General features: G+C 60.7%; 1 protein-coding gene across 1 annotated transcript; it reads right to left on the minus strand.

Annotated features, from left to right (window-relative positions):
- Positions 1–1,134: 1,134 nt before the first annotated feature.
- On the minus strand, positions 1,135–26,565 carry PALM (paralemmin). The gene is given in 10 exon segments (XM_059063420.2): positions 1,135–3,242; positions 6,545–6,676; positions 8,962–9,021; positions 10,456–10,477; positions 12,044–12,206; positions 13,776–13,906; positions 14,112–14,192; positions 14,644–14,695; positions 26,125–26,184; positions 26,186–26,565. Coding segments are annotated over 10 exon segments (1,596 nt in total). The 5' UTR covers positions 26,551–26,565; the 3' UTR covers positions 1,135–2,712.
- Between the last annotated feature and the right edge of the window lie 133 nt (positions 26,566–26,698).

Genomic DNA, 26,698 nt, shown 5'->3' on the forward strand with positions numbered 1-26,698 from the left:
AGTCTCTGGGGACGATCAGCTGGGCCTGGGTTCAGATCCCACTTAACCATTCTGAGCCTTGGTTTCCTCCTCCGGGAAATGGGGACATCACAGGGCTGGGAGATGCCCCCAGCCCACTTCTACATAAAGAGCCAAATGAGGACATAAAGGCGCCAGAAAGCGTTGGGATGGGCGGGGCCCGGGCCCCACTGACAGAGGGAGGCACGGAGGCTCGAAAAGGGTGGTGGGTGTCCCAGGTGCTTGGCTGTCCTGATTCTTGGTCGAGGTGCAGAGGACCTGCCAGAGCCATGGGGCCCAGTGTCTGCGGAAAAGTCAGGCCACTGGGTACAGTGGTCAGTCAACCAACGGGGGAGGGGACACAGTGGATAGGGCTTCCGTCCCCCGGGGTTAGGGCTCTGTCCTGACCTGCCCCTTGGCTGACTGTGGGACCCCTCTGAACCTCAGTCTCTTCTTCCGTCCAGTGGGCCCCCAGCTCCAAATCTGGCCGGGCTGCTCATGGGGGGGAAAGGGCAGAGACTGGGCCATCCAGCATGCCGGGGTGCACTGTGAAGGTGAGGACTCACCCCCCTGCCCCCAGACTGGGGTGGCCCCCCCTTCAGGGGTCACACAGCCCACTGTACAGGTGGGCAAACTGAGGCCCAGAGGGAGCAGCCACTCCTCCCACCCAGATCACATAGGGAGATAGAAGCAGGGGGGTGGCAGCCCCCATAAATGCTTCCTCCCCGTGTCCCCACCCATCTCCCAGGGACTGACTTCTCGGCAGAGCTCAGGGGTGTCTGTCCCCCGGGGGCTGTGAGCCCAGCAATGGGCAGCCTCACAGCCCAAGGATAGGGTGGGCCAGGTGTGGAACCTGAGGGCTCCCCAGGAAACAGAAAGGAAGGCCTGCCACCGGAAGCTGCCCCCTTACCTCCAGGCCTTACCTGCCCAGGTGCAGCTCAGATGCCCACAGGTGCAGGCGGGGCCTCCACCAACTCCCTCACCCACAGCACTGGGGCGAGTCTGAGGGATGCGCGGGCCGCAGACGGGAGAAACCAGCTCCCTGGGCTCTGTGGGCTTTACACCGGCGGCGCCCCAGCCCCTGGCCTGGCCTTCACCCTCCCCACGCAGGTGAAATCCAAGAACTCCAGGCCCTGGGGCTGTTCACACTGTTTATTTGCGTCTCTGGGAAAGTCAAGAACATTGGGGCCTCATCACACATCGAAAGCAGAGCGGGCAGCAAGGGCACTTCAGCGGAGGCTCACAGCTCGAGGACTCAGGTGGACTCGAGGAGGAAGGGGGGGTTCCACGGCCACTGCTCGGGGTCACCTCAGAGAGGGCCTCTCATCCCAGCCACCCAGGGGCAGAGCCGAGACGGGGACCCAGGCTGCGGTCCAGGACGGCCCCTGCACCCACCCTGCTGAGGTGGGGGTGCGGCCTGGGCCCTGGGTACCAGGCTGCAGGCCCCTAGGGGAGGGGCCGAGATGGGGCCTGGTCATCCGCAGCCCACACGAGAGGGCCTGTGAGCATGTGCACTAATGCGCCTCTGGGGACGAGTGTGGCTGCAACCAGGGAGATGTGTCTGTACATCTAGGTGTCAGCTGCCCCCAGGAGGGGAGCCCCTCACCCCTCACCCCTTCCAGTGAGAGGGGGGCAAGCGCACATCAGGCTGGGCAGCAAATGGGGGTCTCCAGCTGCCACCCAGGGGAAGCTCCCTGTCCCAGGCGGCGTGTCCCCCTCCACTGCCCAGAAGGAGCCAAGCCCGGCAGAGCTGGCGGTGGGCCTGATCTCTGGGGTATGGGTGGGGAGACCCAGGACCCTGATCCAAGCAGGCTGGAGAAGGGGCCAGGCCAGGGGCAGTCCCCCAGGGTCCCTGAATTAGCACCAGGAGGAAGGAGGGCCCAGAGGGGGTGGGAGCTCAGGACATAAAGGGGCTCACGTGGCCCTGCCTTGTGCAGGAGGCAGCTCGAAGACCCCCGGCCCAGCCCGGCCAGAAGACAGCACAGCGGTCATGCCCCTCCTGAGTGGGTGGCATATCCTCAGGGCTCCCCCTTCCCAGGTTGCATCGTCCACTGGCTGTGCCCACATAGAGCGTTGGGGGGAGGGGCACATCAGGCTGGGGTGTCCAGCGGGGCCCGTGCTCCATTCCAAGACCTCGAGCTTGGGCTCCCCAAAGAGGCACAGCCTCACCCCAACTGCCCGAGATCTGGACCCAGCGCCTTGGCCAGGGAACACCCCCTTCCAGAGGCTGAGCGGAGACAGAGCAGGCCCCCAGAACCCCTGGCTCCCGGGACCCCTCTCCGGCAGGGTGTCCCCTCAGGGACCTCATTGGAGGTGGCAGGAAGGCACAGGCAGGAGGCCCAGAGGGAGGTGGGCTGGCCTGGGGCTGCTTTGAGGCTCCAGGTCACACCAGCCAGGACCGCTGTGGGCAAGAGCCGTATCTGTGGAGCTGCCGTGACATGGGGGGCCCTCGTTTGGGGAGAAGCGGGTGTGTCCGTGTCTCTCCTACCAGGCATGGGTACACGGCTCAGTGGTTTAGGGTGTGTGGGGGGGTGATGGGAGGGGGGAACCCCTGTCCCTCTCTTTCCAGTGAAAGAAAACTCAGAAGGAACGTGTGAAAACACAGCATGTCCTGGGCCCGTGATTGTGGGTGGAGGGTGGACGGGCGCCAGGAGGGCCGGGCTGTGTGGGTGTCTGGTGTGGAGGGCGGGGCCGGGGTCTGGGGGGCCGGGTGGGTCACATGATAGAGCAGCATTTACAGCGCTGCTTCTTCATGTCGAGGTCCTGGGAGTCGCTGGCAGGGGCCTCGAGCCCCACCTGGTTCTCTTCCCTGGAGCCCTCGGTGGCAGGGGGCTCGGCCGCACTGCCGTTGGGCGGGGCAGGCTCCTTGGGCTCGGCTGCGTCCTCGATGACCACCAGCTCTGCGGTGATGGTGTCCTGCAAGCCCAGCACCTTCTGGGTCTCGGCCTCATCCTCCACATTCTGGTAGCCCATGAAGATCATGGTGACTGGGGGCTCCTGGCCCGGCTGGATGCCGGGAGGGCCTGATGTGGCCTCGCCGGGCTGGGCCTGAACTCCAGTGATCTCCCGCCTGGACGGCGTGGTCCGGACGGCCTCCTCCGACGGCCCCCGGGGCTCTGCTGACCCGGCCACAGACCCTGCCTCACTCAGCGTGACCTCGTCCGCCTTGTGGATGAGTTCGTCCACCTCAGAGGAGCTCAGCGGGTGAATCCCATTCTCCGCTGTGCCGTCCACGGCGTGGACCACTGGCATGGGGTCGGGGGGCGGGGGAGGGGAGAGAAAGAGAGAGTGAGCTGGTTCCCAGACAGGAGGGAAGGCCTGGCAAGGCTAAGAGCCACCTCTATGCTAAAGGGGAATCATAAACTAAATTACACCTTTAGAACCAATGGACAATTAAAGCTCCTATGGGAATCTGTGGACACAGAGGAAAATTTATAGGCACAAAAGCATGTGTTAGAAACCAAGAAAGAATAAATGAATTGGGATTTTACTGTCTCGCAGTCTGAAGCATTTCCATATTCCCCAGTCAACTTGCTCCCAGGTGATTACCCTGCCAAGTAGGTTTGTTTTTTGCCATTGCAAAGATGGAGAAAATGGAGTTCAGAGAAGGGAAGTTAACTAGCCCAACGTCACACAGCTGGCTGCGGCTGGACCCTGCTCTTTCCCCCAGTCTAGGCATTCCTTTCATTCGGATTTGCAGGGATTCTGATTTCCTCCTTCCTTGAGCTCATGTGGATGATCTTGAATTAAAGTTTAGTTCATTCACCCATCTTTCTTGTTTTCTAGTAAATGCCCCAAAGGCTATACATTTTCCTCTGAGTTCTGTTTTGGCTACAGTTCATGGATTGCATTATGTCATTGTTTCAAGTGTAAATCGCTTATAATTTCCATTTTGATTGATTACCTCTTTAAGCCAAGATTTACTCAGAAGAGTGTTTTTAAATTCGGGGGAGTGGGGGACTGTGGTCCAGGAAAACAGAGTGTAAGATACAACCCTGTAACAGGACATGGTCACTTGCTGAAAATGCTCCACCCTTGTTTGAAAAGAATGTGTATTCTCCATTGGGCAGAGTTTTATATGCGCAGTCAAGCATGTTAAGTGTATTTTCCAATCTCTCCAGCTTTTGTCATCCGTGTCCCCCTGATGTGTCATTTTCTAACCTGTGTTACAGTCTCTAAGGACCGGACTTCAGCACCTGGGAGGAGTCCCAGCTGTGGTCTGACGCCAGCCCCCAGATCACAGCCCTTCTAGAAACACATCTGCCCAGCTGCTTAGCATGGAGGGAGGGACACACTGGACACCCCAGGGACTGGCCTCCTCCCGGGTCAAGGGTCAGGGTTGGCCAGTTTCTGGCTTCTGGCCAGAAGGAAAGTGCTTTCCACTCTCAGTTTCCAAATCCCTGGGGAGGGGCGTCCACGCATCAAGGCCTTGCAGTGACTTTGGGCTGGAGGCCCAGAGGGTGGGGTGTGCCCAGGTCACACAGACCCAAGCGAGGTATTTCCCACTGGCCACTGCCCCAAGGTAGGAATCCGAGCCCTTGGCTGCCATGGAAATGGATCACCTTCCCATTGCTAAGCAACCAGAGTCCAGTCTGGCGGGTCCTGAATCCCCAGGGGTTGGGCCAGGCAGGGCTCAGTGGCCAAGGAGAGGACCTTCTGTGAGCACAGACATCTCTGCCCCTTGGCCCTGTGCGGTCTCATCCTTGTCCAGGAAATGGGGCAGCTGGGACGTGCCCAGAACCACACAGCTCGTGAGAAATGGAACTGGGATTCTACTTGGGTCGATGCCCCAAATTACAGCCGAGCTGGGCTGTGACAACACCCCCTTTAATAGCATCCTGGATGTCCCAGACGCCAGAACCTCTAAGAACACAAGGCTTTGGGAATCAAAACCACAGTGAGATACCACTTCACACCCACTAGGATCACAATAACAATAATAACAATTTTTAAATGGTCAATAATAAGGGTTGCTGAGGATGCGGAGAAATTAGAACTTTAACGCACGGCTGGTGGGAAAGCAAAATGGTGCAGCCGCTGTGGAAAACACCCCAGCAGTTCCTCAAATGGTTAAACCTGGAGTCCCCACATGACCCAGCAATTCCACGCCTAGGTATCACCCAAGAGAAGTGAAAACATATGCCCACACAAAAACTTGTATAGCATAAAACCAAAAGGTGGAAACATTCCAAACGTCCATCAACTGATGACAGGATAAACAAAATGGGGTCCCATCCATACGCTGGAATATGACTCAGCCATAAAATATAAACATGGATGAACCCTGAAAACGCGACGCTCAGTGAGAGAAGCCACACACAAACGGCCACACAGTGCGTGATTCCATAGATGGGAAACGTCCAGAACAGGCAGATCCACAGATGGAGAATGGATTCGTGGTTGCCATGGTAGGGATGGGGCAGGGATGGGGAACAGGAATGTTCTGGAATCAGCTAGTGAGGGTGTACAACATGGTGAATATTCCAAAACCCACTGAGTTGTATACTGAATTGTATGGGTGTCCTGCATCCTCTACCTCCAAATTCCATATTCTCATGAGGGCAGCATTTACAGACTCACTAATGGACCCTGAGGCTGAGCTGTGCTAATTTTAAACTTGACTCAAGGGATCAGCTCTGGGGACCCCACGTCCTGAAGAAAGCAAATGTTTGCCTTGACTTCAAATGTACTTTTAACAACTTCTTAAAATGCTATCTTTACTGAGGTAGGTTTGCTTCTATTCCTGGCATCATAGCAAATGTTGGCCCAAATTCCTCCTCCCCACTCAGGTCATGCTGAAAATAAACAAAAGTTTAAATGCCAAGATGTTTATGAGACGGCTTTCTAAATTCTGACAGATTTCACAGTTTAAAGGAACGTTTTCCTTAGTTAAAAAAAAAAAAGTGAATTTTACGTTCTGTGAATTATATATATAGAGAGGCAGGCACTCAGGAGCTTTTGCCGAAGGCTGACCTCTCCTGCCGTTCCCAGCTTCCCTGTGGGTATTTCCCAAGCCTGCTCCCCTCCCAGCCGCTAGAGGGAACCCTAAAAACCAAACCAGATCTCAGCACCGTGGCCCCTGCCACCCCCGCCAAGGCTCACCATCTCCCCCACACTCCGCATCAGCCGCATGGGCTCCTCTCGATTCCCCAGCCCAGCAAACTCCATCCCACCTCAGGGCCTTTGCACTTGCTGTGTCCTCACCAGGCGCACTGCTCCCCCACGCCCACTGTGCACCTTCTCACCTCCCCTGCCCCCTCCCCGCACTGCTGGACCCTCACTCGGCCCCCCTCTGCACCTCTGGGTGGTTTTTTTTTTTGTAGCCTTTATTACAACAGTAATTATTTAAATGAGTTATCTGTGAAATCGGGGTTGAAGGGCTGGGCCCTCTGGCCGGGAAGCACCCAGGACCAGCTGGCGCCACTCCGGATTCGCCTCCCCGGCCCAGCCTGGCGCTGGCCACGCCTCCAGGTGGGTTCTCGGATGGAGGGAGGACTGGGCCGCAGGCTCTGGCGGGGCGGTGGCGGGGCGGGGGAGGGGCGCGTACCTTTGGTCTCGTCCTCGTAGACCTTGATGCCCTGAGGGAGGCACTCCCGGGGGAGCACGGTGGTGCTGGACAGCACCCGGGTCTCCCCCGTCACCTTGTCCTTCTCCACCGTGATCTCCACCGAGTACATGGCTGGCACGAGAGGCACGGGTCACGCCGCGGCCCACCTGCCCGTGTGCCCCCCGCCGGGCTGCAGCCAAGCCAGGAAGGGGAGCCGGCAGCGCAGAGCCAAGCAGCGGGTGCCCTCGACGCGGCCCCCCCCACCCCCACAGCTCAGCATCCTTCCCTAGCTCCCCAGTCCCGTGGGCGAGGGGTCTGAATTCCTGTGCTTGGGATCCGAGGACACCCCGCCCCGTCTGCAAAGGCTTGAACTGTCCCAGTGACTCGGCGGGGGCGTCCCTGGCCCACTCCGGCCAGGACGGGAACGCGGGTGAGCAAGCTTGCGCCCCCCAGTGTTCCGGGCAGCCGCGTTCTCTGGGCTGCACGTCGAAGTCGACTCCTGACGTATCGAGAGTCTGATCTGCTCCACCGTGGAGAGGGGATGATTCCCTCTGGACATGAACGCGGTCACAACCCGCTAAGGCCATCGCTCAACGGCCAGCATCTGCCCCCGCTCTGCGGACACCGCCTGCCCGGGGTCCCCAGCCCTCCTCCGTGGAGGGCCCCACATCACCACGGCCAAGACCCCTCCCGACCGGCCCCCCCCAGGGCTTCCCATTTCTCACAAGGACACCTCCGTTCTCCCTCCTTCCTCTCTCACCACTCCCACACCCCCTCCTCGGTCCATCTGCAAATCCCCGGGTGCTGCCTTCAGGACTCCCAGAACCCGCCCACTTTTCGTGCCTCCGCAGCCCCTGCGGGAGGCGGGGGGGGGGGGGGGGAGCTGCATCCGCCCCCACTATTCTCCACCACCTTCACCCCACCATTCCCCAGCCCTCCCCCATCTCCCCACTGTCCTCCACCATTTACGCCCCACCTTCATGCCCCGCCACCCCTCCCGGACCTCCGCGGTCCCCTCCGCCCCGTCTCCCGCCACCGCCGCCGCCCACGGCCTGTTCTCCCCGAGGCCGCCAGGGGGCGCCTGTGAGAACCCAGTGGGGCGCCCTGGGGGTTCCCACGCCACCCCCCACCCCCACCCCTGGCCCTGCATGGCCTGACCCGCCCCGTCCCCTCCTCGCCCTCACCTCCTCCCCCTCCCCGCCTCACTCAGGCTGCTCCAGCCAGTACTGGCCTCCCCGCGGTTCTCCCCACCCGTCAGGCGCAGTGCTGTCCCAGAGCTTTTGCACTGGCGGTGCCCCCTCCTGGTGTGACCTCCGCCCCACCTGCATGCCTCGCCCCTTCACTTCGAGTCCTTGTTCAAATGTCACCTCCTAAGTTAGGCCTCCCCTGAGCCCTTTAATTCAAATTGTCCCCTCTCCAGCTCCCCGTGCTCTGCTGTATCCCCTCTGTAAGTTAACCATACAGGCTCTCACTCCCGTCAGAAACCCTGCTCTCCTGGCTGCGTCTCTCCTGCCTGGCTCACAGCAGGTGCTCAGCAAGCACCACAGAATGAATAAGTGGGTGAAGGATGATCGGTAACCCCACATCCCTCTGAAGCCTGACACCCCACCATCAGACATACGGTTGGGCAGGTTGTGCACTGCTCAAGGTCACCGGCTGGGGGCCTCTGGCTTTGCGCTTGGGCAGGGCTGCTCTCTAACTGGCACACCCCCTTCTGTCGGCCGCCCACGGTGTCATCACACCCTGGACTTCACTGCCCCCCTTGGTTCTGTGCCTCCAAACTAACTTCCGGGACGGCAGAAACAAGGTTCTGCCGTTTGTTGTGACTTCTGGTCACTCTTGTGACTGGGTTTGTGCTGGGGCCTAGGCACGAGATCACTACAATCCCCCCCCAACCCGGCGCCAGCCGTCATGTGATCAAGCAGGGATGTGAACCTGACCTTGTAGAGCGCTGAGCACGAACTCTGACTCTGCCCTGCTCGGTTACTTCCAGGGACAGGGTGCTCACTCCCTCTCCCAAGGTGGGCCAAGGATGATGAAGGAGGAAAGGTTTGCAGTGAGCGTGCGAGCCTGCGCCCGCCTCCCTCCTCCCGGGCCCCAGGAGCCAGTGGCGAGGTCGGGGGATGGAAGCCAGGAGGGGCTGTCAGGTTAGAAACGCCATGCGAGGGGGCCCATCTTCTCGGGGAAGCTGAGCTGGCTTGTGACGGATGTGCCAAAGCAGAAGGGGCGCCCGGCCCCACCCAGGCTCAGAGCTGCGGCCTTGGTCCAGCCGCGCCACCCCCCAATAACCACAGCCCCCACCAGGTACTGCTGAAGGAGCATCTGCATCCGACCTGGCCCCCTGACCTGGCCCCCCAGGGCTGACACTCAGCCCAGGACAGTGGCTGGACATGGGTCTGAGCCTGGGGCCAACCCACCTGCCTTCATCATGGTGGAGCCTTCAACCGTCCTCAGGGGGGTGTTGGAGATTCGCTTCTCTGCTTGGGGGGCAAAGGGGAGAGAGAGAGAGACAGATTCAGATGAGAAAACACACAGATGTCCCCCCCCTGCAAGACATGTGGACACCCCCCAGATACAGGGACTCCCCCCAGGCACGTGGACACCCCCCAGACACGTGGACACCCTCAGGCATGTGGAGACACCCCCAGACACTTAGACCACCCTCCCACACACTCGCCCAGATACCTGGATCCTCCCCCTGACACGTGCATGCACCTGGACCCCTCTGAACACGTGTGCATGCCCAGAACCCCCGAACACACGTGGAATCGCTCCCCCAAAAGAAAACACACTTCAGCCCCACAGTCCGTTGACCATCTCTTGACCCAAACGATTTTCACAAAATCCCTGAGAAGCCTGCATGGATTTTTTTTTTTAATTATTAATTTTTAATTCCACAGTAAGACAAGGAGACACTCTCTCCTCATGAATAATTAACTCATGACAAATCAGGCCAAAGACACTTCTGGCTACCACCTCCAATCCTGGCTGGTGGCGCTCTTTCTATGCTTTATACACAGAAATAGAAAGGCTCAATATATATTTTAAAATATAACACGTTAAAGAAATTTAATATACTTAGTAACACAGGTAATAAACTGTTACAGCTAACTGTATATATTTGTCATGTGTACATGTGAAGTGATTGTAGATGTGTACACTATATACCTGTAATAAATCGGGGGGGGGTGCATAAAATGGGTGCTAGAGTTCAAATTTTGGGCTTTTTTCTTTGTTTCCTGGACGGCAGTCTTCCACATCTGTGTGTGGGGGACCCTTGTCTTTTTATTTTATTTTGTTTATTTTTTAAGTCCATGCCACGAAGCTTGCAGGATCTTAGTTCCCTGACCAGGGACTGAACCCGGGCTCCATCAGTGAAAGTGCTGAGTCCTAACCACTGGACCGCCAGGGAAGTCCCAGGACTCTTGTCCTTTTCAATAATGCACTATCTCCAGGACAGCCAGGACCTTGATGTCTCAGCCCCACCAATCCCGTTTTACAGATGCAAAAACTTAAGCCCACCCACCTGCCCTGGAGCCCAGAGCAAGTGGGTGTGGAACAGGGGCAGGGCCGGCCAAGGCCAGGCACCCCGCGTGGACAGGATGGACCCGCCACAGGGCTAAGACCTCAGCCAGACTCGCCCCCGGCAAAGCCAGCTTCCTCACCTGTAACACAGGTGCTGCAGCAGCCCCACCCAGGGATGCTGTGAAAATTCGATGAAATGATATTAAGGGGCACTGGGCCGGCTCAAAGTCGGGGCTCACTGAGAACAATGACAATGCGAGTCATTGTGCTATTATTTTTACTTTTTAGCAACAATAGCATCTTAAAGTCACCCACCCCTGCCTGCCATCCCCCATCTGGCCAGCAGAGGGCGCCGGGGCCCGGCCCGCCCCTTCCCGAAGACGTACCTTTGGGCGTGCCCACCGGGGCCTGCAAGAAAGAATGGAGAGGTCAGGGGTGCTGGCGCCCCCTCCCACATGACCGGGGTCCCACCCGCCGAGGCCGGAGCCTTGGGAGGGCCTGGCTGAGCGGTGACCCCATCAGAGGGGCTGTCTCCTCCTGGACTGATCCCCCACCCTGCCCTAGCCTGTGACAGCCAGAAAGGTCCCAGCCTGCTCAGAAGCCTCCTGGGGCTCTCAGAGCTCCCAGAACAAAGTCCAACCCTTCCTGGTGAGCCCCAGGGCTTGTGCCGGTGGAGACCTACCCACCGGCCTCTCCTGCCTCCTCCCATCCCCGGCCAGCCTCCCTGGCCTCCTCGCTGTTCCGTGAGCCGTGTCCCTCTGTTTCGAAGGCCCTTCCCGGATTTCCACTTGGCTGGCTGCTCGCTCAGCCCCCTGACCACCCAACCTAAAGGTGGCTCCCCGCCCCTATCCTGGACTGTCCCTCAGGTTACCATGTTACTTACCCAGCCAGGAGGTGGGCATCGTGAGGGCAGAGACCACCCCAGCATGCATTCTGTGCTCAATCAACCTCACGGAAAGCCCCCTCTCAACTTGAGTCCGAGCCTGGAGAACTCCTACTCAACCTTCAAAACCCATCTCTGGGAAGCCTGCCCAGCCCTCCCATGAATCAGACACCTCACTGGGGACTCCACAGCACCCCATGCTCCCCCACGGTAGGTTCTTCCTGTGTTTGCAGCTGCCTGATGATGCCCATCTGCCCACTCAGCAACAGCTCAGGGAGGCCAGGGCCTGGGTCTACATCCTCTCGGTCTGCCCCAACCAAGCCTTGGGAAGCCGTGAGGGCAGGTCTGTGGGCTTCAGACTGAAGCTATCAGAGTAGCAGCTGGAGAAGGACTGGGGCACACAGCAGGGATGTCGCCCCAGCTGCAGCTCATCTGGGGTGGGGGTAACAAGGGCGGGTAGGGGGAGAGGAGGCGTGTCCCACAGCCCCAAGCTCGAGCTCGGGATCCAGAGTTCCAGGATCTGGCTTCACCTGAACCTGGTTCGAGGTCACACCCTGGAATCAATGGCTGAGCCCAGTGAAGGCCACTCCTCAGCTGTGCGGCCTTGGGCCAGTCTCTCAACCCCTCTGGGCCTCAGTCTTTTATTTATTTTATTTATTTATTTTTGGCTGCACCACGTGGCATGCGGGATCTTAGTTCCCTGACCAGGGATCGAACCCGCGCCCCCTGCAGTGGAAGCGCTGCACTGCACCGCCAGGGAATTCCCTGGGCCTCAGTCTTTGTCTTGCATCTAATGGGGACGCTGCTCGCACCTGAAAGGGCTGCTGTGGGGATTAGACAGGTGATGCCTGCTGTGCTCCTGAACGTGAGAAAGATGACAAGCAGGGAAAGACCCTGTACCCGTGAAATGCTGGTTTTCTACGGACTCACTGACCCCCCCATGACGCCCCCGCACGGCAGGGAAACCGAGGCCCAGGGAGGCAAAGCAAAGCATGCAGGTCACGCAGCTGGGAAGCGGCCAGGCTGGGATTTGGAGACGGTGAGGGCGTCTGGATCTGGGCCAGCAGGGCGGCGCCCCGGGAACCTCTTACCTGCTGCGAATTCATCACAGCCTCGGCCCTCTGGTCCTCCTGGGCGGGGCGTGGGGCCGGGGCGGGGGCGGGGGTGCGGGCAGGGCTCGGGGCTGCCGGGCTCTCCTTGGCGGCGGCCGGCAGCGCATCTGCGTTCTCCAGCTCCTCGATCTCCTGCTCCAGCCTGGAGAGGGCGCACGAGGTGACCACCCTACCGGGCACTTACGGTGCCCAGCAGAACCCGGCACGTCCCAGAAGGGCTTCCTTCACTTGGATGTTTTCTAACGACCTTGAGAGGTGTTCTCCTTCCCACGCATGGGAGGGTTTCGAAATGGAGGCCTGGAGCAGTGCCAGCAGGCCGCAGAGCCGGGACCCGAACCCAGGGGCCGGCCGCTCCCCGGATCCCTGCACCGTCCGCGCCACTGGTTACTCCTCTTTTTGCTTCCAACAGACTCTCCTTTTTTCCACTCAAATACATTTATTTTTACAGGAATCTTCATCTCTCCAGGGAAACTGGAAAAACCATGTCACTTTCCAAGTATTAGAAGATAATGGTGCACATAAACCCAGCGAAAACAAGACAGGCATATTCAATCCTGCCTGAAGCGTCACCTGCCTGAGCCTTTGGGCTGCAGACGTTAAAGGCACTCAGCACCCGGGGACACACTTTCTCCTTGAAGACTCGGGACCGACCGCGGGTGAGTCTGCAGCCCCCTAACAAAGTGAGCCCAGGTTGACAGGCTGGACACAGCTGGGGTCAGCCTGGAGGGCTTCCGGGAGGAGGTGTCCAGTGGGGACACTGAGCGGGCAAAATGCAGGTGATGGAACCACCCGAGGAGCGGGTTGCCCTGGCAGGAAGAGAGCCAAGGCCCCCGAAAGCCAGCCACACAGTAGGGCTCAAGGGGAGGCCCTCCCCTGGCACAGGGCTGTACCCAGCAGGGTGGGAGGAGCAGGAGCCCACCTGGCCCAGCCCCCGGTGGCCGCCATCGACCTTCCATTCTACCCGCAAGTGCCTTCGGCCTGCTCAGTCCCTACCATCTCTACCGGGCCCATTTCAGCCCCGCCTCCATCTGGGCACACAGGTCACAGGAGGGAGAACTGAGGCCTGGGGAGGGGAATCCGAAGCCAACACTCTCCCACTTTCTTCCAGATCAAACACAGCCAGACAGGATCCCGAGGTCCCCACTGCGGGGCCTGCCTCAGCGTCCGCTGGCTGGCGGGCTGGCCCATGCCTCCCTCTAGGGCCTTCCCTGGCCCAGCAGACACTGGAATTTTGGCCACTGGCATTTTGGCTGTCACTTCCCTCCGCCTGACCCCGCTGCCCCCGGGAGCTGAGCCTGGGCCGCCGGCCGCCCGGAAACTCCTCCGAGCCTTTTGTCCCAGCCCAGGGCGATGGTCACTTTCCCCGGCCTGCCCCCTCCCCCGGCTTCCTGCAGGCCCAGCTGCAGTGCCTCCGTGGCTCCATCAGCGCCGGGAAGAGCCAGCTGGGCTGGCGCCAGAAGCCCCCGGGGAGGGAGGCCGCATCTCCCACGCTCAGAGACTGCACCATCGGCCCTGCCTCCTCACGCCTCTCACACCTGCCCGCTGCGGGGTGGGGAGGAGGAGGGGTCACACGGGCAGCACGTGCCCTCCCCGAGCCTGGGCGGGAGGCTCCCCCTACAGCGCCCCCTCCCCCCAGGCCCAGGGGCCCGCGGGCGGATCCCACGCCTCGGGCGTCTCAGCGAGCGCTCCGCGGCTGCGCGGCCCCGCCCACCTGGAGATGGATTCCTCCAGCAGCCGCGTCTTCTGTTCGTCCTCCTGCATCTGTCTCCTCATGTCCTCGTCCCCCTCCGAGGCTGAGGACGGCGTCCCCGCCAGCAGCCAGCGTTCCCGCAGCGCCTTGGACTGGGACAGTGGGCACCAAGGTCAAAGTCAGGGTCGGGGCTGGGGTCAGGCTGAGGTGGGGGTCAGGGTCAGGTTAGAGTGTGAGTCAGGACCGCGATCAGGGTAGGGGTCACCTCAGCCTTCCTGCCCCGCCCCCGCCTGCTCCGGCCGAGGCCGGGGTCCCTGGACGCTGCCGCCCCCTCCCTGGCCGAGGCTCCGCCCGGACCTTCAGGTGCTGCAGCTGCCGCCGGTCGTCCTCCAGCTGCCGGCGCCTGTTCTCGATCTCCGCCTGCCTCCGTCGCTTCTCCTGCCAGACGGACCACGCGGTCAGGGCGGGCGTGGGGCGCGGAGACCCCACGGATGCCCAGGCTTTGCCCACACGGATCCCGCTTTTTCTGTACATGGCACCCTACTGCCCCCCCACACCTATGCCCCAGCCTGTGCCATCTACCTGCCCCCCTCCTGTCCCCATCCACCTTCCTCCCGCCGACCTTGGTAATAAGGCTGAGGTCCTGCCACATGCCAGTTTGGTCTCCCCCCTGCAGGTGGGCTGCCCAGGGGCTCTGAGAGGGCTCTCGGCCTAAGAGTCCACATTCTGAGGACTAAGGGGAAGTGCCAGCAGGCACTCAAGTTTCCCACTCCACACTGCGGTTCTGCGTCCTGGAGCCCCAGGCTGGGTGTGGGGAGCCCCTGAGACCCCAGGTCCCCCCAGCCTCCCCCCACTGGCCACACCATCCTCGGGACCAGGAAAAACTCACTGCAATGGCCTGGAGCCGCTCCTGCTGGGACGTGGTCTCTGCCACCAGGACCCTGGGGGGAGGGGACAGAAAAGGTCAAGTGAGGTAGGGGGTCCACCCCAACCCTGCTTTTGGCAGATCCAGTTCCAATCCCCACCCTGTGTCTTCCTGCTGGGTGGTGAACCGGAGTTTCCCATCCGCGGAGTAGGGCCGTTACTCACCCCCTCTCAGAGGCACCAGCCTCCTCTCCCTGCAGCCTTTTTTTTTTTTTTAAAGTCTTTATTGAATTTGTTACAATATTGCTTCTGCTTTATGTTTTGGTTTTTTGGCCAGGAGGCATGTGGGATCTTAGTTCCCCAACCAGGGATGGAACCCTCACCCCTAGCATCGTGTTGACTTAAAAAAAAAAAAATGTGCACAACGTGAGAGTTGCGAGTTAAGTTTTATTTGGGGCAAAATGAGGACTGCAGCCCGGGAGACAGCACTTCAGATAATTCTGAGAAACGACTCCGAGGAGGCGACGGGGGTGGGGTGGGGGGGTGGGGGGGGTGGGGGTGGGGAGCCAGGACATACAGGAGTTTTGCAACAAAGGGCAGGTAGTCGGGAAAGTCAAAACATTATAGTTAATTACAGAAAACCAGGACTTCCCTGGTGACACAGTGGTTAAGAACCCACCTGCCAGTGCAGGGGTCACGGGTTCGAGCCCTGGTCCGGGAAGATCCCACATGCCGCGGAGCAACTTAGCCTGTGCACCACAACTACTGAGCCCGCGCACCCAGAGCCCGTGCTGCGCAACGAGGGAAGCCACCGCGAGAAGCCCGCGCACCGCAACGAAGAGTAGCCGCCGCTTGCGCTACTAGAGAAAGCCCGCGCGCAGCAACGAGGACCCAACACAGCCAAAAAATAAATTTAAAAGAAACCTACATGTCATAAAATAACCTTTAAAAAAAATAAAAAATAAAGAAAACCAGACGCCTCAAGTTAAGGAATGTAGCGCTTTTCCATGTATGGGAAGATGCAAGAGTCTGGGCTCACGGAAACCATTCCTTTGATGTGCACCTCAGCTCTCTGGGGCCAGTGTCCTGACACATCCTGAGTTTCCTGAGGGCTCACGTTGGAGGGTTGCAGTCGCTGATGACTGTGACATCCTTTGTTTATAGATATGGCAGGAAATAGTCCATTTATAAATATCCCACTTATCAATTGGACGAGAGAGTCCCAACCACCGGACCACCAGGGAAGTCCCCTCCAAGCAGCCTTTTTCCCGCATTAACTCTCCCAACAAACCCTCCTGCCACCCCTCGGGGCAAGGCCAAGGGACAGGAGGAGTGAGGGCCAGTCTAGAGACCTAGGAAGGGCTTGAGAAGGAGAAGGCATTGAAGCTGGGCTTCTGAGGATTCATAGGAGCTCCCTGGGAATCAAAGCCTGGAGAAGAGTGTCTCAGGAAGAGCTGTATCACCTTGCTGCCGAGATGGAAAGCCTGACCAAGACCGCCCCCTCCTCAGCCTCAGCATTCTCCAGCCCTGGGAGGGACACCTGGGGGAGGAAGGACCCTGAAGCCCCACCCCACACACAACCTTTGGCTGGCAAAGTCCTCCATGTTGTCCTGGCGTTCCTGTTGCTTTTCACACTCGCCTCACCTGGAGTCTCCCAGGACTCCAAAGGCCCAGAGAGGGCTGTGAGCCTCCCAGGAACACACAGCAAAAAAAGCAGCAAAGCTGAAATTCAACCCCAGACTCCCTTCTCATCCCATCCATGTTTTGTTTGTTTGATTTTTTTGCTGCGCCACACAGCTCGCGGGATCTTAGTTCCCTGACCACGAATTGAACCTGGACCCTGGCAGTGAAAGTGCTGAGTCCTAACCACCGGACCACCAGGGAATTGCCCCATCCGTGTTTTCTGAGAGCCCATCCAGTGCAGTTTTAGCCTTCAACTGGCATGCAGTAGGAGCTGGATAAATGTCAGGTGCTCTTAAAGGGACAGGACTTCATGCTGTTGGGATCTGGGGCCTTCAGTGGGGGCACGGGGCCAGCAGGAGGCCCAGGACCTGGAGGATGAGTCATCTCTGCCCCTCCTCCCTGCTCTCCTGCATCCCCCCTCCCCACCTGGTGGGGGAAGAGGAGCTTTCAGAACCCGACACTTCCCTTCCCAGTCTCCGGTCTGGAGGCTGCACACAGTAGGTGCAGTGAAATAAATGATGGGACCCCTGAAGCCCAGAACATCCTCTACAACGGGCCTCAGAATGACCTCACGCTTCCAGGGCCGCTGTGACAATGCAAGAGGGGGGTGGGGGGCGGAGGGTCTCGAGCCCAAGCGGGGGGGGGCTTTGGGACCGTCTGCCTCAAATCCCCAGTGACCACAGGGCCACTCTTGGAGGCCCCGTCTCATGGGGGAGGGCCTGGCGGGCACGAAGGGGTTCTGAGCGGTGGGAGCCACAATCCCCCGCCTGTCCCCCCATTTGCCCCGAGAGCCCCTTATCTTCACGGGCACGGCCCTGAAATTACAGACCGTGCGTGCTTTGGGCCCCGCCCACTCCTTGGCCTTGTATCAGGGCCACCCCGAGGCCTCCACAGACCCTGTGGGTCTGGGCCTCGGTGTCTCCATCTGCACACGCCAGGTCCAGATGCTCTTGTATGTCCCCCGCCCCCTGTGGCTCGGAAGGGAAACAGGCCCCCAGTCGCAGAGTGCTCGGGGTCTACCCGGACCCAAGCCCCCGCCCCCGCCCCTCCCCCTCCGCCCCTCCCCCCCGGGCAGCTGCCCGGTGGACATCCAACCCGGGCTGCAGGGCCCCAGCCGCCCGCCCCACTCGGGTTCGGTGGTTTCCTGGCCTTGCTGAGACCGGTGAAGTCATCGGGCTCCCACGCCCCAGCCAGGTGACCCCACCCAGCTCCTCCCTCCCGCGGAGGCACCTCCTCCCCTCCCAGGGGCCCAGGAGCACCAGCTGCACCCTCTGCAGCTTCCCCCGTCCTTCCTCAGGGAGGCTGGGTGCAGCTGGGTGGAGTTCAAGAAAGGCTTGATCCAGCTATCTGGCTCAGATGCCCTTCCTGAAGGACCAGGCCAGCTGGATTTCTGGGTCTGCCCCTTCACCCTGTGTGACGCCGGCAGGGTGCCACCCCCTGACCTCCCCACACAGGCCTGTTTCCTCAATTCTTGCAGACGCCACGCTTCCCACCCCAGCCCAGGCCTCCACCATCACCTGCCACCTCCCTGTCCCCTGACAGCCCGCAGCCAGAGGCAGCTTCTCCAGACGAGAATCCAAACCAGTCGCTCTCCTGCTCTCAAGTCCCCCAGGCTCCCACCACCCTTTGCAAAACACCACAAGGCCCAGCCCGCACCCACTTCCCTGCCCTGGCGCCCTCCACTCTCCCTCCGGCTCACTCTGTTCCAGCCACCAGGACCTGCTGGCTGTGCCTGCCCTGCACCAAGTCCATCCCTACCTCAGGGCCTTTGCACTTGATGTTCCCTCTGGCCTGCTATACTCTTCCCATAGCCGGAAACTGAGGCCCACAGAGGGCGAGTCACTTGCCCAAAGTCACACAGCTAGGAAGTGAGAGCTGGAATTCGATCTACAACTGCCCAGCACCAGGCCACACCACAGGGCTTCCCCTTGCCTAGCCCCAGCGCGGCCTCCAGGGACCCACTCAAGCAGGAGGCAGAGCTGGGGGAGGGGGCATAGCAGCTGAGACGCCAATGCAAATAGGGCCCTGGCGGGCAGAGGGTCCAAGCCCCCTGATGCCGGGTCCCCACCCTGACAGGCAGGTGGCCATTCAGGCCAGACACAGGGACTGAGGGATGGCTGTGAGACCAGCTCTCCAGGCTGGAGACAAGGCGGGCAGTGTCCTCGCTAGGGCGGCCAGTCCTTGCCGGGCCAAGCCAGGGCCGGGGAAGGTCAGGCGGGCACACGAAGGAGAGGCGCCGCACCAGGCAGAGAATTTCTATCCCTCCCCATCCGCCTGGCTGTCTCAGCGCAGACAGCCCGAGGGGCGCAGGCTGTGAGCCCCCGCTCAGGTGCCTTTCCCCAGGCCTGGGGGCGCCAGAGCCGCCCCGGGCGCGGCCGCCGCCTCGGGTGATGGATGGCTGGGCCCACGGGAGGCGGTCGCCCTGGCAACCGCGCCATCCCCATGGCAACGCCGGGGCCTGCAGGCGCGCGGGGGTGGGGCCGGCGCCAAGCATCTCCCGTCCTCAGCCCGGCGCTGGGGGGCTGAGGGGCTTCCGGCCTCGGGCCTCAGGGGCTGCCTAAACAGGGTGGGACTTGGATGGATAACAGGGTCTACCCAACCCCTGCTGCAGGGGGGAGGGCTCCCCGTTATGGTTTTACGGGCATCTGCCCAGGGAGGGGCTTCTACCCGGGAAGGGTCTGAACCTGCCCTCGGCGTGAGGCAGCCAAGGTCAAGCGAAGATAATTCTCAGCATCATAAATCCGAAAAATAAAACAAAACAGGACGATGGCACCCTAATACAACAGCAATACAACAGGAACACCTTCCGCAGCGCTGACCATCTTCCGCGCACGGGTCTCAGCCCCACTTTACAGAAGGGAAAACTGAGTCTGGGGAGGAGCGGGGTCTGTACACATTTGCTAAGCGTCCCATCTCCTGAAGATCCCGTGAGGCACGTGGGAGGATTATGGCTGTTTTATCAATGAACGGACTAAAACATCTAAATGCTGAAGTGGGGACCTGGACCCAGGCAGGGTCGGGCACACGGAACGCAGGGTCTCCCTGAGGTCCGGCGGGGGTAGGGGTGGTCCGTGGGATGGTTGAGATGCTCACGTGGGCTCAGTGAGGGAAGCAGAGGCCAGATTACAAAAGATTCTACCAGCTGGGCGCAGAAGCTGAGTTTTGGCTAAAACGCACGGGGAGGGTTGACAGCAGCGTGGCGGCTGCCTCCGCTGGCTGTGTGACCCGGGGCAAGTCACGAGCGTCTCTGAGCCTCCACTGGCTCCTCTGGGCGATGGGCCACAGCTCGCAGCTGCTGGTGGAGGGACATGCCCTCCGTCAGGACGCCCACCATAAAAGCGCGCGCAGGTGTCTGGTCCTTGCGCGATTATTTTTATGGCGCGTGGAGAAAATTCTGGGCTCGAGCAGCCTTGTGGGCGGCTCAGGACTCGGCGAGGGCGTCGGCTGCGAGCGCGTGAGATAATCCTGCTCCAGGAGATGAGCTAATGAGACCCAAACCCGGCGAGCCAGGCAGAGGCCTCAGCGTTGCGGGCGTGTATTTTTTAAAGGCCCAGAGAGGTTACATAACCGGCTCAAGGTCACCCAGCGGGCAGGAGGGACCCGGGCCGGAGGTGGGAGGCCGGTGTGTGTGGGGGTGACACTTGTCTCTCCAGAACCCACTCCTGGGCAGCCCCAGTGGCAATGAGGGGGTCCCAGCCCAGGCAGGCGAGGAGCCCAGCGCTGGAACATTCCTGTGCTGATTGAAAGGAAACAGCTGACAACGATCTTGGCCACAGGTTGGGGGGTGGGGGGGAGGCAGAGTCACGCGGTGCCGGGGTGGGGGGTGAGGGGGAACCCAGCGGCCCCTTCTCCCATTGGGTGGGGGATGGAATGGGGGGAGGCTGCTGTCATTGGTGAGGTGAACAGCCCATGAGGCATGGGCTTTCTAGAAGCTTCAAGGCAGAGAGACATCTCCACCCCCATGGTGGAGACCAAGGTCGGAGCAGGTCCCAGACCCAGGGAAGCAAATCTGTTGCCTATTAACCTGGGATGGGGAGGCGGGCGGGGGGGTGCTGGACCCTGCCCTGGGCCCTCACAACAGGATGGGGCAGCAGGGAATGAATGCAGGGCTCTTCTCGGGCTTCAGGCAGATCCAGCGGCAGAGACCAACCCCAAAGACCCAAGGTGCCTCCCACCACCTCAAACATTCCAGGCGCAATCCCACCTTAGGGCCTTGGCACTGACCGTGTCCCCGGGCCTGGGGCACTTCTCTGCCAGGTCTCCATGGGGCTCACTGACTCCCTCGGGCCTGTCTTCAGATGTCACCCCCTCACTCAGGCCTTCTCTGACCCTAATTAAGCCCAGCACCTCCCAACACTCCCCCCAGCCCTCACCATCAGGAAACACCTAATTATTTAACTTATTTTGTTGATTTCTCCACGATGACAGTGATGTCTCTTTTTGTCCCTGCCGTGTCCCCAGCAGTTGGTACACAGCAGGTACTCAATAAATGTCCACTGGGCCAGCACATCAATTAGGGTCCTTCCATTTCCAGCGGAGGCTCCCACCTAGGGGTTCTCCACCCTTGTCACACTGCTGCCACCCCCGGGGACCATCTGTCCTGTGATCACTTCCTTTTTTTAAAGAAACTCACCGTCATATCTTACGTTTATCTAACACAGGACCTGGGCACCTCACATCCAAGAAAGGACAGAGGACAAGCCCCAACCACCTCGGACGTGACTTACAAATTAACACGTAAAGTGACCCAAATGCCCATCAACAGATGATGGATAAACACCACGGGGTCCCTCCACACACGGGAGCGTCACTCAGCCCTGACAACGGGTGCAGCCCTGACACTCGGACCCCGAGAACACGACGCTCAGTGAGAGAAGCCAGACACAGAAGGCCACACGATGTGTGAGTCCAGTGATGGGAAACGTCCAGAACAGGCCGATCCGCAGACACGGAGAGTGGGTTCGTGGTTGTCAGGGGCTGGGGAGGGGGTGGAGAGTGACTGCTGATGGGGATGGGGTTTTCGGGGGGGGGGGAGGGTGATGGAACGTTCTGGAATTAGAAGTGATGGCTGTACAACTCTGTGAAAAACACTGAATTGTACACTTTAAATAGGTGGATTGTGTGGTGTGTGAATGATACCTCAAAAAAGCTGGTAAGAATAAAAATATACATAGATACAGCAGAAATGCTGGCCCTCTCACCAAGGGCCTGGCTGGGGCCAGAGCTGGGGTCCTACCCACCCCACAGGGCATTGTAGGCCCTGCCAGCCCTGCCCTGAGGCTCTCCAGGGTCAGAAGGATCTGAACACTGACTGACCGGGTCATCACCTGCCCGCTCCCTGACAAGTGTTACTAGAAGCCTCCCGCCAAGCCAGCTGCCCTCGCCGCCGCCACCACCCAGGCTGGGCTCCCAGGCCGGCCGTCACTCTGGTCCTCATGTGTCTTGCCCACCACGGGGCCTGGCTTGGGCTTCGCCTCCCAATACCCGGCCCAGTCCAGACTGTTCCAGGGATGGGCTCTGACTTGCCCTGAGTTTCTGCTTGAAACCTGTCAGGCAGGAGACAGACACCACAGCGCAGTTCTCCACTCCTCAGACCCCATGACCTCCACTCAGCCATCTCGTGCTGCGATGGAGACCCCTCTGAAGCATGGCCAGGGTGCACTCTAGCCTCCCAGCACATACAGGGGCTGGGCCATCTTGCCCTGACCAGGCCACCGTCCCTGTAGGCAGCTCGGACCACCATAAAGTTCTGAAGTCCGTCTACGCAGACCCGGGCATCAGATCCTGCCACCCCTCCCCCGGCTCTAACTTTTCTCCCCAGGCTGCTCCCACTCTGCCTGTCCAGGCTGAATTCTGACTTGCTTCTCCCTGCTCTGGCCCCTCTGCTTCCAGAGCCTCTTTCTGGTGCCTGGGTAAGAGCCTCACTCCTCCCCCTGCTCAGGTACCATCCGTGGCTCCCTGTGGCTCCCCAGCTGGGCACTGTAGGCCCAGAAGGACCTAGCCCCAAGAGCACAAACCAAAGAACACTGCCTTCTCCCAAACCCATTCCCACCTCTGGTCCTTTGCACAGACCGGTCTCTCCATCAGGGACACCCTTCTGCCTGCCTGGGTAAGCCCTTCAATATATTTCTCAGAAAAGGTCCACAACAGAATGGACAGGAAACCTTCCCCACACCTCAGAGAAGACCCTCACGGGCTCCTCCAGACCCAGACCCCTCTGATCCTGCACAGAACTAGGGTGATCAGCAGGGAGTGTTCCTTCAATGAACAGAGGAGGAAATTCCCCTGTGGGACAGTGGTTAGGACTCGGCCCTTTCACTGCCGGGCCCCAGGTTTGATTCCCTGGTAGAGGAACTAAGATCCTGCAAGCTGCACGTTGTGGCCAAACCCAAACAAACAAACAAACAAAAACCCAAAACAGACGACAGGCTTCCTGGGTAGAGACAGGATGGAGGGAATAGGGTCCCAGACTTGGAAAAAGGTGATGTGATACTCTTTTAAGAAAATCAACCCATTTTTCTGCATTAAAACCTGAAGCCCTTGAAGATGGGCCCTCCCCATGGGGCTGGGACAGAGCTGTGAGTGGTCCTTACAGGGTCCAGTCCCCACAGCACCCACCGTCCCCTAGCTGCAGCCCCGCCCAGGAGGGGCCTGGGTGGGCTCGCGTCTCCATTCACCAGATGAGAAAAGTGAGGCCCAGAGAAGGGGGGTGGTATGACCGAGGGCCCATGGGGGGATGAGAAACCCCCTCTCCATGCCCCACTCCCAACTCAGCAGTCACAGAAGGGCTCCCTGGGGTGGATGCAAGGGCAGGTGGCCCCAGGAACCCAGACCACAACAAAGGCCACCTTCTGTGTAGCCCAGCCAGCCAACCAGGCTGAAAAGCCGATGTCAGGATACCTAGGAGCCCCCCAACCCACAGCCCCTGGATACGGGGACGTGCAAAGACCCCCTCCCCAGCCTTCCCTGGCACCTAAGAGGATGGCCCAGTAGCAAATGCCAACATCACCCCTCTCTGGCTGTGGGGCCTCAGGCATGTCGTGTCGCCTCCATGTGCCTCAGTTTCCCCACCTCACAGGGCTGCTGTAAGTACGTCCATGTGGACAAAGCACTCAGAACAGGGCCTGGTATACAGCAAGCGCTCAATGACTGTTAAGTAAATCAATCACACCTGCAGTGCTCAGACCACCTTCCCGCATTCCTGCCACCACCTCTAGTGTTAGCTGCTTGTCCCTTCCTTTCAAATTCACTCACTGTTTAAATCCAACCCCTTTGTTTTCAAAGGAAACAAAGTTACATCGTTACCCAGACTGAGAAAACCAGAAGCCACTGCCACACACATCAGAGTAAAAACATTAAAAAAAAAAAAAATTAGATACGATGAAAATAAAAACTTGTTATTAAGTTCAATTATCACTGGATACTGCTGCCTTTTAACTGGTTCTGCTTCTCATTAAAGGGAGATTCGCAAGTGTGAAATCAGCCTTAAGAACCCACTTAGCACCCAATTGAGACGTTCTCCTTGAAACTGTCCAGGCGTCACCGGAGGTCAGGGCTCTGGGAAGGTCCCGACCCAACTCTGCTCTCCTGCTCTGTCCCGGGGTCCGAGCCTTCCCCTCACCTCACCCAGGAGAGGGGTTTGGACATCTGAGATGGCTGCTCCCAGCTGAACAAAATCTTTATTTTACCAGCCGGGGCCTGAGGGTCCCAGCGGAGCAGCACCTCACCCTCACCTGGGGCCACACAGCAAATCCTCCCCGTAGCAGGATGCACCCAGCTCCGGATCCCCCACCCAGGCTCCACCCTTGTCCCACCTTCAGAGCACCACCCAGCGCCCACACCGCCTCCTAAGAGTCCCTTCATTCTTAAGTTAATGAAAATTCGTTTAATCCTTACATTAACGAAAAATTGTCAAAGTCGTAAACGTCTTTTTAAAAGAAACTTTCCAGCATCACCGTAAGCTACCACCATCTCCCGTGACGGCAAAATCCATGGAAACGGAAGCAGGTGGACGATTACGTCCTAGCGGCTGCTGCCTCCGTGCCGTGCCGGGAGCCTGCCTGCTCTGCCCTCGTGGAGAAGGACAAAGAGCCTGGGCAGGTGTTCACGTAGGGCAGCGCCAGATGGAGCCTCTCCCCACCCATCGTCACCCCGCGTGCTGGGGACAGGCGATCTCGCACGGCTATTTAGGCGGTTAACGCCAAGTCCTGTCCCACGCCTGCACCCAGAAAAGCCAGTGATCCGCCTAATGGGTGACCCACAGCACCATAGCTGACCCATGACCAAGAAGGCCTGGGGGCAAGGCAGCAAGCACCCGGGGGCCCTCCGCGTGCTGTGTGACCGTGGGCCAGCAGCTGCCCCTCTCTGGGCCTCCATAACCTCATCGAGAATGAAAGGGGGGCTGGAAAGGAAACAATGGGGTCCATCCGGAATATCTCACTCCTCTGCTCTGAGTGGGCGTTTCCTCCCTCTTCACCCCTCCTCCCCCAGGCAGCCCCCTCCCCGGGGCCACACCCTGACTAGGGCCTGCTGTGGGCAGGCCCACAGGCTCCCCTTGGGCCCCAAAGAGCAGATAAACAAGCGAGGGGAACGCAGCAGACTGGTCTGGGCCCCGGCTCCCCTGAGCCCCTGGCTGGGCTCCCGGGGCCGGGCTGGGCCTTTGTCTGGGTTTTCAAAAGCAGAGGACATAGGGTGTCGCCTTCCTGGGAGGGGGGCGGGCAGGAGGCGGCGGCGGCTCCCACCCAGCTGAGGGTGTGGCGGGTCACGGGTGAATCCCTGGAGGAAAGTTGCAGGCTCAGAAAACACACCCAGTGGGAAGGGCAGAGGAGCGGGGGCCGGGTGGGCTGGGTGGACCTCCACGTCCGGCCCCAGCCGGGGGGGTGGGGACCCGGCCCACAGTGGGGCAGCTGCTGGCCCTGGGACAGGGTAGATGGGCTGCGGGACACCAGACACCCCCTTCCCAGCCCCCTGCCCATGTAAACGCACCCCACAACCTCCCTGCATCCACCTGTGGGAGTGGGGGTGTGGGGGGATGCCCTGACGCCAGGAAGAGAGGACCTGCGTGGGAAGCGACCAGGCACGCTCACTGGGCACCTGCTGGTGCAGGACCGGCTGCCCGGCAGCTCCTCACCCAAACCCCCACACCCAGGCTGCCCACCGCATTCGCACCAGGGCCAGCGGGCTCTTGGCTACATCATTTGGGGCCCCACCTCGGGGGACACTTTCCCCAGGAAGACATGAGACCCAAGTTCCCCCGTTGGAAAGCACCTGGACCTCTGGTCTCACACACATCCCAGACCCGGAAGCCTGGAGAAAAGCCCCCTACAAGCCGGGACTTCGGGCGGGTGGATCCCCGCCTTAGCAGGGGCTCCGGACAGCACTTGAGGCCCTTGGGGAGGGCAGCCAGGCGAGGGAGGAGCGGCCGGTGCGCATCCAGGGTGCGGGGCACTGCGAGCTCAGGCTGGGGATGGGGGAGTGAGCTCACGGCCGGCCGGGGCAGTGGGGAGGGGTCGCCCCATCGCGCCAAGTGGACGAGGGCCTGCCCCGGGGGCGCGGGCCGAGCGCGGGCGGAGACAGCGCATCCCCTTCCCACCCGCGCGCGCGTCCCGGGCCGCCCCCAGCCGCTGCCGCCCGAGTCCCCGGGAACCCGTGGGCCGCCGGGGCCGAAAGGTAGGGAGGCCTGGGGCGGGCACGGCCCAGCCCGAGTCCCTCCCGGGCGGAGCGGGGATCCCGGAAGCCCCGTGCCACCTCCCTGCCCGCGCGGTGGCGGCGGCAGTGGGGGCCTCAGACTCCCCGGCGCCCCCGGCCCGAGCGCGCTACTCACTCCATCTCCCCGCCGAGGTCCGTGGGTCCGCAAGGCCGGGCGGCGGGGGCGCGCGGGGAGGGCCGGCGGGCTAAGGCCTGGCGGCCTGGGCAGAACGGCGCGGGGGCGGCGGCACCGGCGCGGGCATCGCCCCGCGCGCGGCTGTTTATTGTCCGCGCGGCGGCGGGCGCGGGGGGTGGGCTGGGCGCGCGCGCCGCCGCCGCCGCGTTTCGCTCGCGCCCCCTCCCGCCGGCTCCCGCCTCTCGCCGCCGCCCGCCTGCGCCTCCTGCCGGCCGCCGCCGCCGCCGCGCCCCGGTCGCCAGGCGCCGTCCCGCCCGTCCCGCCGGAACCTCCGGCCGCTCCGACCCATTCATTCCATCTCGGCGCGGGGCTGATTCTCCGGCCGAGCCAGTCCGGAGTCGGCCTGGGACGCAGCCTGGCCGCCATCCATCCCACCCCTCCCCGGCTCCTGGTCCGGAGGGGGAGCGAATGGGGACAAACAGCCCGGGGGAAGTGCAGGAGGCCGCTCCGAGGACCACGGCCCTGCTGCGGGAGTATCTGGGGAAGAGCATCAGGGTAGCGGGCGCTGCGAGCG

This window comes from Kogia breviceps, chromosome 4, assembly GCF_026419965.1.
Source record: "Kogia breviceps isolate mKogBre1 chromosome 4, mKogBre1 haplotype 1, whole genome shotgun sequence".
Lineage (NCBI taxonomy): Eukaryota > Metazoa > Chordata > Mammalia > Artiodactyla > Physeteridae > Kogia > Kogia breviceps.